The sequence below is a fragment of the Mustela nivalis genome (genome assembly GCF_964662115.1).
Source record: "Mustela nivalis genome assembly, chromosome: X".
NCBI classification, from domain to species: domain Eukaryota; kingdom Metazoa; phylum Chordata; class Mammalia; order Carnivora; family Mustelidae; genus Mustela; species Mustela nivalis.
The window spans coordinates 57841342-57855687 of record NC_139040.1 but is presented as its reverse complement, the minus strand read 5'-3'; the positions used below and the strand labels follow the sequence as shown (position 1 = coordinate 57855687).

The following is a 14346-nucleotide window of genomic DNA, read 5'->3' as shown; positions in this document are numbered from 1 at the left end:
GAGGAAACTTTTCTATCCCACGAAAGGAAAAATAAAACATTGAAAAAGGACTTTAATGAAATCATAACATTAAAATAGTTTTATATTAAACCCTGCTAATTTTCTAGGTGAAGACTGTGAAGTGAATGTGAGGAAACATTAAAAGCGAATTGAATTTGCATTCCTTATGCTACAGGCACCTGTTTACATGACCTTTAAAACAGAATTAAAGCTGTATCATCAGCAGCTGTAGGCAATTCACATTACTAAGACCATCAAATCAGAATGCTAAACTAACTACAAAACATAAATTAAACTGATAGAGAATCATCCCAATTCACTAGGTTTACTTGCAATCTATTTCTATGCTACTAGTCATTTCAAAGCAGTTTGCAGATCCACCAAATCAGATATACCCCAGTACATACGAAAACAGTGTACAGCTATAAGTATGCAAGCTAGGAACACTTTAACCTGTCTTTGTCAATAAACATCCATCATTCATCCAAGCTAGCTTATTTTGTGATCATTATGTACTTTCAGCAATCACCTCCAAAAATAAGCATCATCCCATGAAGACAAATGATCTTCAATATGTTATACATGGCAGAGATGATGTTAATTTACAAGTATGTATCAGAAGAGTTTATAAAGAATGCTTAAAGGCTAGTGAAAGTTAGCCACACTTCTTTTTACTCTCAAATTCATTGTATTGTTCCCCAACATCCTCAAGATTTCCGATAACTATATTCCAGTTTCCTTTCATAGCAAGTATAGTTAACACAACTTTTAAAATATGGTAGAATGGATTATTAAATAGGGGTTTAAATCTAATTGTCTGGGATGAGAGTTGCTCTAAGAACATGAAAAGAGAAAAATAAGTGTATTTATAATGTGAGTCATTATCTCCCTAGAAGTGTTTTTAGAAAGCTTGGTCTCTTTCCATTCCTAGCAGTGAAATCTTAGGAAAAAACTCTATTTTTACTGAAATGTTTCTGTGTGTTGTGACTTATTTTACTCATCCTTACAAAATGTATACTCCTCAACAAAATTGAATACATATAGAATATATTTGAAAACAGTCATTCTACTTTGCAGGGTAAGGAAAGGGGGTAGAGAACTCAAATGCTTCTCTCCATCACTAATGTGAGTATTTGTATAGGACAAATCTCAGTTCTTTACAAATCTGTCAACTAGCTGTTAAAATAAAACCGAAACTCCACAGCTCTAACTCTCAGCTTCTGCGGAGTTGAGATCCATACTCAGAGTCAGATAATTTTTGAAGGCAATTTACACTCACATAGGTGTGTTTTTCAATATGAAATGTTCATCCATACAATCTCTCTCTCTCTCTCTCACACACACACACACACACACACTAATTTGTGTTATCCATTTGTTTAAGGGGGTATCTAAAATCTACATCATGCACCTGGGGAAATGTTTATTTAAAAATAAAAATGAGTGCAGGCATGATTGAATTACAGTTTTACTGCAAACAGTAACCTCAATTTCTTTCTAAATGTTGAAGAAGTAAGTAGAGGATAGGTGGAAGAAAGGAGACAGTCTCATTCTCACTGCCATTTCAATAAGTAAAAATGAATATTTAGGATATACAAGAGAGATTTGAGTGTTGGTATTTAGATTGCTCTAAGCATGTTAACTTAGAGAACTAAGGCTTCTCTGGACCCAGTCCATTGTTAGAAACAAGGAAATGTGCTATTTTTTTAAATTGGCTTTTTTTTTTTAAATTGGCTATTTTTAAGAAGAATTAGGCAAGTTTAAATCCTGCTGCCTTTAATGTGATCTGAGTTAACATTTTCATGCCTGAACAAAATGTTTTAGGGTGACTTTCTCTCCCTTCCCCTCCCTCCCATACACACACTTAGGAAGAGTCAAGGGCATGATATTCTCCTACACACACCCCCCAAGGAAGGCTATCACTGAATCAGAGCTCTGGTAACATACAACATTTGTCAGTGAAAAGGCTGGGCTTTGTTTCCTGAGAAAGGATTACCTTGAGCACCTCTGTTCAGGCCTACAGAGGGAGGTATTCGTCTTAAAGCTGTTCAAGGCAGAGGCTGCCCAGGGACAAAGATACTCAGCCAGGCTGGCCAGGTCTGGGGGATCCTGAGAAACTAACCACTACAAGCTACCGCACTCACACAGCTGCCTTGGTGCTGGCTCTTCTAGACCCTCCCTCCCTCCACTTCCAACCATGGGAATTAAGTCTTGCCCCAATCACAGGGATCCTGCTCCAAATGGAGGACACAAGAACCTGCGGCTGGCAGAACAGTGAGAGCCAGGAGACTGGCAAAATAAGCCCCTCTTGCGGGCTGCTTGATAGTTGGAGTGGGACCCACTGGTCTTAAAGAATTGTCATCCACCAATTATCTTAAGATGGGAACTCTCTGTTTAATACCCACACCCTTGACCTGTTTCAGCCCCTTTATTCAGATGTATCTGGGAGGCTAAAGTCAGGTCCAGCCTTTGGGCTTCATGTGGGCATTTTAGCCATGCTATCCCAGAAGTGCGGGCTTCTGTTGTTGCCCAGATTATTCCCCCTCCTGCTGAGGCCTAGTGCTGGGCTTTGGGGACAGCTTCTTGATTCTCTGTGGCCTTGACTTTCTGCAGATTGGCACAAGTGAACTTGGGTTCTTAGCAACGCCAGAATGGAGAGTAGGTTAGCCTCAGAGTCTTAGCCAGGGGAGGAGCAGACCCACCAAGGAAAAAGACTCCTTAAAGGACTGGGTTCTTTTGATGTCTGCCTGAGCGCTTCTGAGTGGAAAAGAAACTCCAGAAGTCCCTGCATGTAAAATACACACATGCTATGGCATGTGTCCACAAGCAGCTGGAATCCAAAATACAAGATCAAGTAGATGTATTTTCTAAGTAGGGTAGCCAAATTGATTTCCCCCAATTGAAAGTGAGGTAAAGGGGCCCCTGGTGGGTCAGTGGGTTAAAGCCTCTGCCTTCAGCTCAGGTCATGATCTCAGGGTTTGCTCAGCAGGGAGCCTGCTTCCCCCTCTCTCTCTGCCTGTCTCTCTGCCTACTTTTGATCTCTCTCTGTCAAATAAATAAAAATCTTTAAAAAAAAAAAGAAAGTGAGGTAAAGTATAAGAGAGGACTTTAAAAAAGTTGCAAGAGATAGGGATTTACAGAACGCAGGAAACCTACACCCCTCCCCCAAGAACGAACATAACAACAATCACAACAGAGAAAGCACTAATACTCTTGTAAAAATAAGTTCCCCATATATCCTTGCAAAGTGGACTTTTCCCCAAACATGTGGTTAACATGTTTTGCTTTCTTTCCATCTCTATCTCATATATATATGTATATATGTATATATATACATAAACATAATTTATTATATGATTATATTATATTATATTATATTATATTATAATATATCATATCATATTTTTTTTCTCACAATCATCAGCCTCCTTCTTGGGGGGAAAAAACAGCTAAAGTTCTGAATAAAAAATAGCAAGTTAAATCTGGTCACTTGCTCATCTTCAAATGTGATATCCTGCTGCCTTGGGGGACTGGAAATAGTAATGTGAGCCCAGAACACTCAGCATATTGCTTACTAAATGTCTTTTCCTAGAAGAAGCACATATTTTGATCTGTAATCAAGTTTCCTCTAGTCCCTTCACTTCAGGGAGATACAGAATGCTAGCCATTTCAATAAATACCATTTACTAAGGAAAGGGTTGGGGGTGGCAAGAGTGCACAGAAAACAGAATCTCAGTTATGAATGAAATCTGAGTATTCTTATAATTTTGAGTGTTAAAATCTTAATCCACCCATGAAGAAAGAAGTGTATTGCAATTTGGGGCATCTTTCTTAACTAGAAAGTGGTGTCTAATAAGGTGTCTAATGTTCAACTAGATAGCTCACTGATAACTTGAATACCAATCCACAGAGTTTAAAGTAGTGGACTATCTCTTCACTCCCTCTGATCCATTATGGAGTTGGAACGATTATTTTTTCTTCTTTAATACACCTACCATTTCTGACTTTAAGAAAAAAATCAAAATAAAGATAAAAACCACCACTTCAGTTTAAATTTGGAAATATTTTGCAACTCCATTTAAAAAAAAAGATAATTCATATTGGGTCTATATTTAGTCAAATCATCAACTGGACTTCTCTGCAACTAGGCTCTGTCTGAAGTGCAAAACAAGGGACTGGGCAATGGCTACAAAGATTCCTAAACACCCCGAATCCTGGTACTCAGAATATGAGAGCCACACAGAATACTGCATAATAGCTCTGTCTCTGTAGAACTCTTTCCCTGGGAACCTGTAAGATCAGGGTTCACTCACTAACAATGGCAATGGAAAGGGGAGAATTGACCTCAGAAGAGAAACTGAGACTGAATCAAGGTGACCTTTACAACATAGCTGCAGGACCCCACATCCTTTCCCTAAGCAATAACAATCTCTATTGTCCTGGTCTTTCCTCTAACCATCTTCTGGGCAGCCCTAACCTCACAATTCCTCAGCACTTCCCAACTGACAATTGATTTTGCTAGTAAATGACTAATATTCTCTAAGATTAAGGTATTTGTATTAAATTTTTTTCATGATGAATGCTTTATTTTTTAAATTATCCTGTGTCTGCTGCAGCATTCAGTGTATGCTATCTCTCTTCCCCACTCCATCTCCCCTTTTCTCTTAAGATCTTTTTCCTCATGTTCAAGGAAAACCAACAGAGAGCTAAAAAAATGAACTAATCGAGCCTGAATTGCTATTGGCTAATGTCTGCTAATGCTGTCCAATTTTTTAAAGATTCTCCCCCAGAATATTTTAAGCCCCTTTACGTTCCCCCACACAGTTTGTCAAGAATGAGGAGGAGGAGAAGGAAGGGGAGGATGAAGGTGGAAAGGAGGAGGAATAAAAGGAAGAAGAAGGAAAAGAAGGAGGGGGAGTGGGAGGTGGACAGGGAGAGGGAGAAGGAGAAGGAAGGAAGAAGGGCAAGGAGGAGGGGAAGGAGGAAGAGGAAGAAGAAGAGGAAGGAGGAGGAGGAGGACTGTAAGAGGAGATACAGCAGGCTGGTGCTCTGAAGGGCAGCTGTGACTGAGAACCTCTAGTAAGCTCAAAGTGCAGACGCTAAGAAAAAGGTTTCTTTCTCTGTTGCTTTCAGAAGCTGTCCAATTGTTTCCCTTCCCTTATGAGCTCCAGGTTATAAAAAGAAAGTGTGTACTTGTCCCTTCCAAGCCCAACCTAAGTAATCCTATTTCCAAAGTGGACTTGTGTTGAAGATGAAGTTTTCAATATTGAGATCACACCTATGTGCCACTTTCTACTGTCTGGAAATTCATTCTGTATTATACACACTCAAATCTGGCCTTCTAGACTTCCTTCTTGACCCTCACCTGAAACATCAGTCCCAGACCACCTCCCCCTCTGCCAATTTGTACAGATAATGAGAATGCTTCATAATCCATGCTCATTTATGAAATCTACAAGAGACATAATCTCCATTTCTGAATGAACCTTGGGCATACCAAGCTCCCTTGTTAACACGGAGTGTGACTTAAACCACATTAATCTGCTTAATATATTTTGTGAGTCCTTCCTTGCTTCCAAAGAGGCCAGGAATGTCTGCTAAGGCACTCAGGAGTTGTCATGTATCCTTAAATTTTGTGAGGAAGGAGAGTCACAGTGACCCCACAGGTTACAAATAAATGAATGAACATACAAATAAATCAAACCAATCTGACTTGCTTTCAGGAATTAATGGAATTTCCCTCTTAGAAAACAAGCATAGTGATGGGTAGGGTGGAGGGGCATATTTGGGTGTGAAGGAAGTCCAAGGAAGAATGAAGTTTGTGCTGTGTGCTAGCATAGCAAGAGATCAAAACCTGTTCTTCTTTACTGGAGATAGGCGTGTAGACTCCATAAAATCATAGTTCCTCCATTTTTAAGTTAGACTCCCCTTCAAGATTTTAGCTACCCCAACCTCATAGAATGGGTCAGTTATTATTATTTTCAAACAATAATTGTGGAGGGGGTGGAGTAATTCAGATCTAAGAACCCCACAGTGGACTTCAAGATCAAGATGAAAAGAACACCAAGCTGTGTATTTGGCCCAACTACCCAAGAGAGCAGTTTATCAGTGGTAACTCTGACTTTAAGGCAGAATCAGTCTATGAAAAATAAGCTACCAGCTCTTTGAAACAGTAACTTCACATGTACTTATTTCTCTCCCATGTCCAGACAGGGTCGTCTATTGAATGAGGTTCTTTTATTTTGCATGGGGCAGGGGATTTGTGACCATGGTCCCCCCTTTTATTCCTCTCTCTATGGAAACCCAGATCATGGGGAGAAATATGCAAGGCTGAATAAAGAGAAGCCACAGAAAGGAGCGCTTGAGAGCGGCATCTGTTACACTTGGGAAGTTAGACTGACAGGAGAGGGTGAAGGAAACCTGTCCAGCAGATTAGTTAGAGCAGCAAGAAGATTTTACTATATGCAGATATTTTCTTCAAAAAACAAAACATCTTACATACAAGAGAAGATTATATTACAGCTGCTAGAGAATGGGACTGCACCTGAATTAGGCAGTATCCATATTCATGGGAACTGTTTTTTTAAAAAGGAAGAAAGGAAGGAAGGAAGGAAGGAAGGAAGGGAGGGAGAGAGGAAGGGGGGGAGAGAGAGGAAAGGAAAGGAAAAAAAAGAAAAGGAAAAAAAAGAAAAATGACTACATTGTTTTTGCTCCTGTCATAAACTATTCTTAAATTAAAGGACTACAGAACAAAGGTGTGTAAAACCTGTCCCTGGATGCAGATAACTCTTGGGGATAGATGCCCCCCCCCTAGCCTCTGGGCATGGTGTGAACCATTTTTGAAAGCCTGGCAAAAGTGGTTGCCCAGAGTAGAGGCCAAGAGCTAGATGAAGGTTGATTATAAGACTTCAGGCTAGTCAGAATTGGAAAAGGACTCCCCTTTTTTTCCATGTGAAAGCATTAAAAATTGATAATCGCCTTAACCCCCTGAATGGCCAGACTAAGATTAGTAACTCTTTCACTGAAAGGTAGCTGCAATGATGGGGGTGGGGAACACACCATTATAACAACATGGCAATGATCATGATCTTTTTGCCAGTATGGGTACTTTAATGTGTTTCCCTCTGACCTCTAAACTGACATGACATAAACTAGCAAAAGGACCCTTGAACAGGCAGCCTAAGAGAGCACCTGAAAACTTTCATTTTTGTTTGATTTTAACAAGTACTTTTTTCTTCAGGAAGCAAAAGTTCAGGCACAAATGAGATTGTATTCTTACAAAAGAAGATACACAGTTAGTTGGCGGTAAAGAAAAGACATTCTTCTACTGAAAGAGAAGAGCAGGGAAGGGGAAGGAAGGAGGAGGGCAGAGGAAGAGAGGAGAAAAAAACAATTTCTAGGTTAAAAGCAGATAAACTTTTACAAAAGGACACCAGAGAATGAAACCATAATTTCAATGAAAAGGAGGAGGAGAAGACAAATTATCATCTCTTCCAATAACTACTAAGTGTTTATCCTTTTTTTTTCTTTTTTTTAGACAAAGAAAGAAAGAAATAGATCTTAAACAGACGCCTGGTTTTCCTGCTTAATAGACACAATTTACATTTACCAATATAAACTCCCATCGCTCTCTACTCTCTTAAGAAATTACTCATTTCACAGGAAATACATGCTCTTTATCTATATAAAGGAACGGCAGAATAAGCTCACCTTGTTTTTATTTTTTCCTCATTTTCTTGCACTTTCTTCAGATCTGTCTTCTTAGAGAAACTAATGCCTTAATGACTTTCTGGTAGCTGCAAGCCTTCTTTTATTTCTGCTAAATATATGAAAATGTATGCAAATTTAAATCAAGCTAAACCTAGGAGCTCTTGCAATATATTTAATGGAATTTCAAACCAATAAGGGAACTCTGATGCTGTCTTCTGTAAGTGCAAATATAATTATGAAGCTAGGTTACCTTAGAAATTATGCAATGGAAGGTCATTTCTTTTTTTACTTCAGAAATCCTGTGCTGCTTTTTCTCAGCTAGAGCAAATCTAAAATCTTTGCATTTTCACCTCACTCAGCTTACAAGCAATGCCTTTGCACAGGGCTGTGAAGTACATGAACTTGCCCTTCCCTAACTTATAAAAGCTTAGGAGTACAAGCCTTTCTTGTTTCCTCTTAACCAAAATGTGAAAACATTCCTGTCCTCCCAAGCTGAAAGCAAATTCAAGCTGATGGGTGCGTGTGTGTGTGTGTGGGGGGGGGTGCTTAATGCCAAATAGCCTGGCATCTCTCATCTCTCATCACTTTCTCTCTCTCTGAATTTTCAGGGCACACTAAATGATTTCCATTTACTTCAACTTGTCTGGGATGGGGAGAAGGAGGGCAGTGCATGTTAAAAACAATTTTCCTAGGGTATAGCATCAGGCGCCCTAATCATGAATGTTCTCCTCTGTACCTACTGAAACTGGGCACGCTAAGTGTCTTGGGTGAGTGTGAGGGAGGGCTCTCCATTTAAGCAAGCTGCCTCTGAAAGAGGTTGTGGGACCGCTGGTGAGAGCTGACTTGGAGAGGTAGTAAAAACCAAGTTGTCCAATTGACCAACTGGATTGGAAGGCAAACTTCACAATAACTGAAATTTGTCAGATTTTTGTCACATTCGAATTTACTTTTATCACATTAGATTTTCCCAGAATCTTCCAGTTGTTCATGCTTTAAATAAAAATTTTCAGAAGCTGGACATCTTTTTCTTAGATGCTTTCTGAACTTGGTATTGAATTTCTCATAAATGATAAAATGAAATAAAACAAGTCAAAATAGTTCTTATTGGAATCATGGACTTCAGTCTTACAGATTTAGGGTTCTATCCAAAAGGGGTTCCTTTGCTCAAACTTTGTAGCAAGATTTTGATTTGCAGTGCCCTGCACACAACTAAGCCAGAATGCTAAACGAATTTGATAAAAATCCCAATCCACTGACATTTAGATGACATTTAAACTGGTTATATTGTTTTCTTAATATATTTTTTTTCTTTCTCTATTTCGGTTAATCTAAATAATACAAAAGGAATTCTAAAACCATTTTGCTACTTCACCCCTTATCCACCCCCCCCCCCCCACCAAACACGCGCGCGCACACACACACACTTCCCTCTTATACTTCACCCTCCACTACAAACGTCCATGAAGTCTGGGTGAGGTGGGGAGGGGGGAGGGAGGAAGGGTTAACCAAATGAACTGCCGTCACTCAGCCCGAAGCAGCCAATGGAGCCAAAAGATTGATTTACTTCCTGCTCTGGTCTCACTGAAACTCTAGTGCTTAGCTAGCCTCATTTGGAAAGTTAGACCGGCCTCCCGTGCCGCCATTGGCCGAGCCCGTGGCTAGCCAGGCCGAGACATGTTGCAATTGGCCACAGTGCGTGCCGGTAACTCGCTCTCGCGGCTTTAGCTCCCCCGCACCATAGATGTCAAAGGCTGAAGCTGCTCCCTTTGCCACATTATAACTAGTAGGGGATCCTCATCGACCATGGCCACAGCTGCCTCGAATCCCTACAGCATTCTCAGTTCTAGCTCCCTAGTCCATGCGGACTCTTCGGGCATGCAGCAGGGGAGTCCTTTCAGAAACCCTCAGAAACTTCTCCAAAGTGATTACTTGCAGGGAGTTCCTAGCAATGGGCATCCTCTCGGGCATCACTGGGTCACCAGTCTGGGCGATGGAGGCCCATGGTCTTCCACACTAGCCACCAACCCCCTGGACCAGCAGGACGTGAAGCCCGGGCGCGAAGACCTACAGCTGGGTGCGATCATCCATCACCGCTCACCGCACGTCGCCCACCACTCTCCGCACACTAACCATCCGAATGCCTGGGGAACTAGCCCGGCTCCGAACCCGTCCATCACATCCAGCGGCCAACCCCTTAACGTGTACTCGCAGCCTGGCTTCACAGTGAGCGGCATGCTGGAACACGGAGGGCTCACCCCACCGCCAGCCTCTGCCTCTGCACAGAGCCTACACCCCGTGCTCCGGGATCCCCCAGACCACAGCGACCTAGGCGCGCACCACTGCCAGGACCACTCGGACGAGGAGACACCAACCTCGGATGAGTTGGAACAGTTCGCCAAACAATTCAAACAAAGAAGAATCAAGTTGGGCTTCACCCAGGCCGACGTGGGGTTGGCGCTGGGCACACTGTACGGCAACGTGTTCTCACAGACCACTATCTGCAGGTTCGAGGCCTTGCAGCTGAGCTTCAAGAACATGTGCAAGCTGAAGCCACTGCTGAACAAGTGGCTGGAGGAGGCTGATTCGTCCACAGGGAGCCCGACCAGCATTGACAAAATCGCCGCTCAGGGCCGTAAGCGCAAGAAGCGAACCTCCATCGAGGTGAGTGTCAAGGGCGTCCTGGAAACGCATTTCCTCAAGTGTCCCAAGCCTGCCGCGCAGGAGATTTCCTCGCTGGCAGACAGCCTCCAGTTGGAGAAAGAAGTGGTGCGTGTCTGGTTCTGTAATCGAAGACAGAAAGAGAAAAGAATGACTCCACCAGGGGATCAGCAGCCACATGAGGTTTACTCGCACACCGTGAAAACAGACACGTCCTGCCACGATCTCTGACTGCAGGAAGCAAGAAAGCGGCCCGCCGCGCTGGGAGCAGCGTGGAATTCTCTTTCTCTCCCACTCTCTTCATTTCACTTCAGCTTTATTATTGCTATCTAGAGACATAGCAATATCTAAATATCTAGATAGGGCTCTTCTCACGCTCTCTCTCCCCCTCCCTCCCCATATTTTTTTTCCTGCTTTCTTTTTTTTCTTTCATTCCCCCCCCCCAAAAAATAGGGGATTCTAACTTATATTTTAAAAGGAAACACACTCACAAACGCCTTCAGGCTTCTTAAGGCTGATACACAGTTGCGTTAAGCCGTCCAGGCAGGGAACTCATTATAGTGGGCCGCCTCCCGCCAGGGAAATGTTTGCTCCAACCTTTTCTGCAGATCAATACATATTGTTTACTCGAGTAAGGTCTGTTGGATTGCTCCTCTCTTCGAAGAACAAGCAGTGGGGTAACTTGGGGGTGGGGTAAAATGGGGGAGGGGGAGGGAAGACAGATGTGTGCCTCTGAATAACCTTTCAGCGCCTTGGTTATAGCAGCTGTATTTCAGGTGAAATCTGTTTTACAATAGACTAGTTTTGCATTTTTTAAAACTTCTATAGCGTTTCTAAATGTCTGCGGTGTTACTACAAGCTGTACACAATATTTGTGAGATAATTTGTATCTAATCAGCCACTCCACGTTATTATTGCTACTATGATTATTCCTTCATTGAGCTGGCGGTTTTCTAATTCCTTAAAAAAGGGAAGATCGTAGGAGGAGTAGGGGAAGAGATGCCTACCCACCCACCCACCCCCTACACTAAATCTGTATGGAGAAGTACAATGGATAGAATTGTTCATGATGATAGTAGAGATATATATCTATATATCTATAGATATATAGATATAGATATAATTTTTCAGAGGGCAGAGTGTCTAGGGTAGGCAGAATAGGCAAGCCGATTGGGTTTGCAAAGTACTGTGAAGTAGGAGAGGAGATTTTGAAGCTTTCTGCCCTCCCTCCCTCGATCTGTGGAGTCCTTCCAGGCTTCTACAGAGCAGATCTGGGTGCCTGAAAAGGATTTGCGGGCGGCGCCCGACAAAAGAGGTCGGCCTGAGCAGCAAGAGGGCTCTGCACCTACGGAGGTCCGGAATGTTTGCACTGAGAGCTCCCCACGGGTCCCGTGCCTCACCAGGACCGCCAGCGCGACCCCACCTCCTTCTTCCTAAGCGAAGGACTTTGCCTTCACATACCATTGCTTTCCCTGGAGACGAGGACCCTGAGATGCTGGCGACAGACTGAGTCAGTGCCTCCCAGTTCCGTTCAGCTCCAGTTCACCGCCAGCTCCCTGAGTGAGAAACCGTCGGGGAGGGGTGGCGAGTGGGGTGGTAAACAGGTGCTCTCTGCTCCGTGCAGAATGACGATGAAATGGTTGGCAAAGGTCACAAGGATTTTGCTCTAGCTTCGTTACCACCTCTTCTCCCCTATATACATATCGCTGTCTCTCAGTGGGCTCACGAGAAGCAGTCTCCACGCCTCTGACAAGCACAGCTGTTAGAAGCCCACAGCGAAGATTAAGCTAGGTAGCCAGATACCCGGAGTCTGGGTTTCTGGGTGTTCTTGTTTTTTATTTTGATTTCTAATCTCGTTCCTGTGTGTATGCGTGTGTGCGTGAGCGCGAGTGCAAACGTGTGTGTGTGTAGATAGCTGTGTGTATCGTATTACTATTTACAAAAAAAAAAAATTACATAAAATCTCGCTAGGCTGTGTAGAGATCCAAAAAAATATGCAGTTGCTGTGGCTTTATTGCTCGCTCTCAAGTCTAGACGCCAAGTCCACAGGAGCACCTCATTCTCAATGAGCACACATGTGCAGGGCAGGCCAAGCACCGAACACCCAGACGCAGCCCGCCAGACATGGCTGGGGGCTCCGCATGCCTGGGTCGGCTGCCTGAGGCGACCTTCAGGTGCAGCTTCAGTAGACAAAGCTTCAAACTACCTAAGGACCAAAATGCTTAGGGGCCCTTGTGTTAGATACGCTAGTATGGGCTGCCAGGCTTCTGGTCCACCACACTGTGTCTCCCCCAGCTGCAGGTTGAAGGACATGTGTTAATTCAAATCCTGGACCCTTTTTCTTTTTTTATCAGAAGTCTGCATTCTGTTGGTAGTTGGATTTTAGTTCTGGAAATTTTTTGTTTGTTTTGTCTTTCCACACTTTGTGTTTTACGACTGTTAGGGTTTTTTTGTTTGTTTGTTTTGATTTTTCCCCTTTTGTAGTTAAGTACTATGGTTCAAACCTGAGTTAACCCAAATATTTCTGCCGACTTTATAATTGTACAGTTTTGTATATTAAACGTTTTTGAAGTTATTAATTTAAAGAAAAATCATTTAGTTTATTCATTTAGTAACTGATGTATAATAAACACTATTTTCATTAAGAGTTGCTTTTTCAACTATTTTATTCAAATGCCTATTGCAGTTGCCAGCAATTATTTATTTTCAATAAATTCTGCATTATGTTTTAAAGAAAACTCAAAGATGAGTTGGGTGTCAAAAAGAAAACAATTCGCTGTAATGTTTGATGTGAACAGTTTTAGTCAAGGGGTTTATATTGACACAATATTTTATTGTTGTAAAAGATTTAAAATAAAACATTTTTCCAAAAAAATATTGTTTTTTTTTCTTTCCTCCTTTTTTTAAATTGTGTGGTGTGTGAAGTGAAGCATTTAAATAGAGGCACATTTCTGGTAAGCAGCGCATCTGCTCTGCTTCAGGTTAGAAATCATTAGTCATTGTTTTGATTCTTGATTCTCTCCCTCTGACTTTTGGCCTTTCATACACTCGCACACACAGCGGGGCCTGTTATCACGCACTTGCCCATGCTCATGCAAAACACACCCTAAATGGTGGGAAACAGAGTGGGGAAACCTGGCAGGATCGGGTATTATTTCAGGAAGTGTAATATTATTAATGTTCTCTGAAAGGAGTGTGTCTGTCTCTAGTCCAGCAGACAGACCTGTCTCTAAAACCGCCCCTCCTGAAACTTAGGATCCAGACCTTCGCTAAGGTTTTCCTCTTGCTTCCCTGCAACCACTCCTCTTCTGGTTAGAGACCAGTACCCTTCTGGTAGATGAGCCCTCATTCACCTGAAGAAGGATGGAAAGATAACTAAATGTAAAAAGTTCTGTCCTTCTTAAGGCTCCCCTGGCCCCAGAAACTCTGATAACCTATTGTCCAATTAGTGTTGCCTGGTAAAGCTGAATTCTGTTCCTTCCTATGTGACTTACGGTGGAAGAAAAAAATCATTAGAGACATTTGGAGGAGAAGTTTAACTTATTATTCTTCTTTCCACTCTTACTTACTATTTTACCTCTGTTGTTTTGTCACAAGACCCTCCATAAAAAACGGGACAGTTACCTTTAGTGATAGCTGAGGCATAATTTACTAAATCAGAAGCAGTTTGTTTTAAGGCTTTGTATGTACACACAAAGTTGGACTTATCCAACTTTTTGTTTTAGCAGATGAATATCAAGCAATAAACAAGACACTTAGCTATAACTTTCCTATAGTAAATCCCTTCTCAATTCATATTCTAAAATGTTTCTTGGTAAACAAAGCAAATCATTAAATCACTTTAATAGGTAAAGATTATCACATGTAATGTCCATCATCTTTTAGATTGCCTAATTATTTACAGCTGCACAGTGCACAATGCACATCTGAGTGTTGTGAATGAAATATGCTACATGTTCTTTGTATGCCCATAGGCAT

At 42.0% G+C, this 14346-nt stretch overlaps 1 protein-coding gene across 1 annotated transcript; it reads left to right on the top strand.

The window, feature by feature from the left end:
- The first annotated feature begins 9417 nt into the window (after positions 1–9417).
- Positions 9418–13234, top strand: POU3F4 (POU class 3 homeobox 4). The gene has a single exon (XM_082715996.1). The coding sequence runs from the start codon at positions 9514–9516 to the stop codon at positions 10597–10599; it is 1086 nt and encodes a 361-aa protein (XP_082572122.1). The 5' UTR covers positions 9418–9513; the 3' UTR covers positions 10600–13234.
- Positions 13235–14346: the final 1112 nt, after the last annotated feature.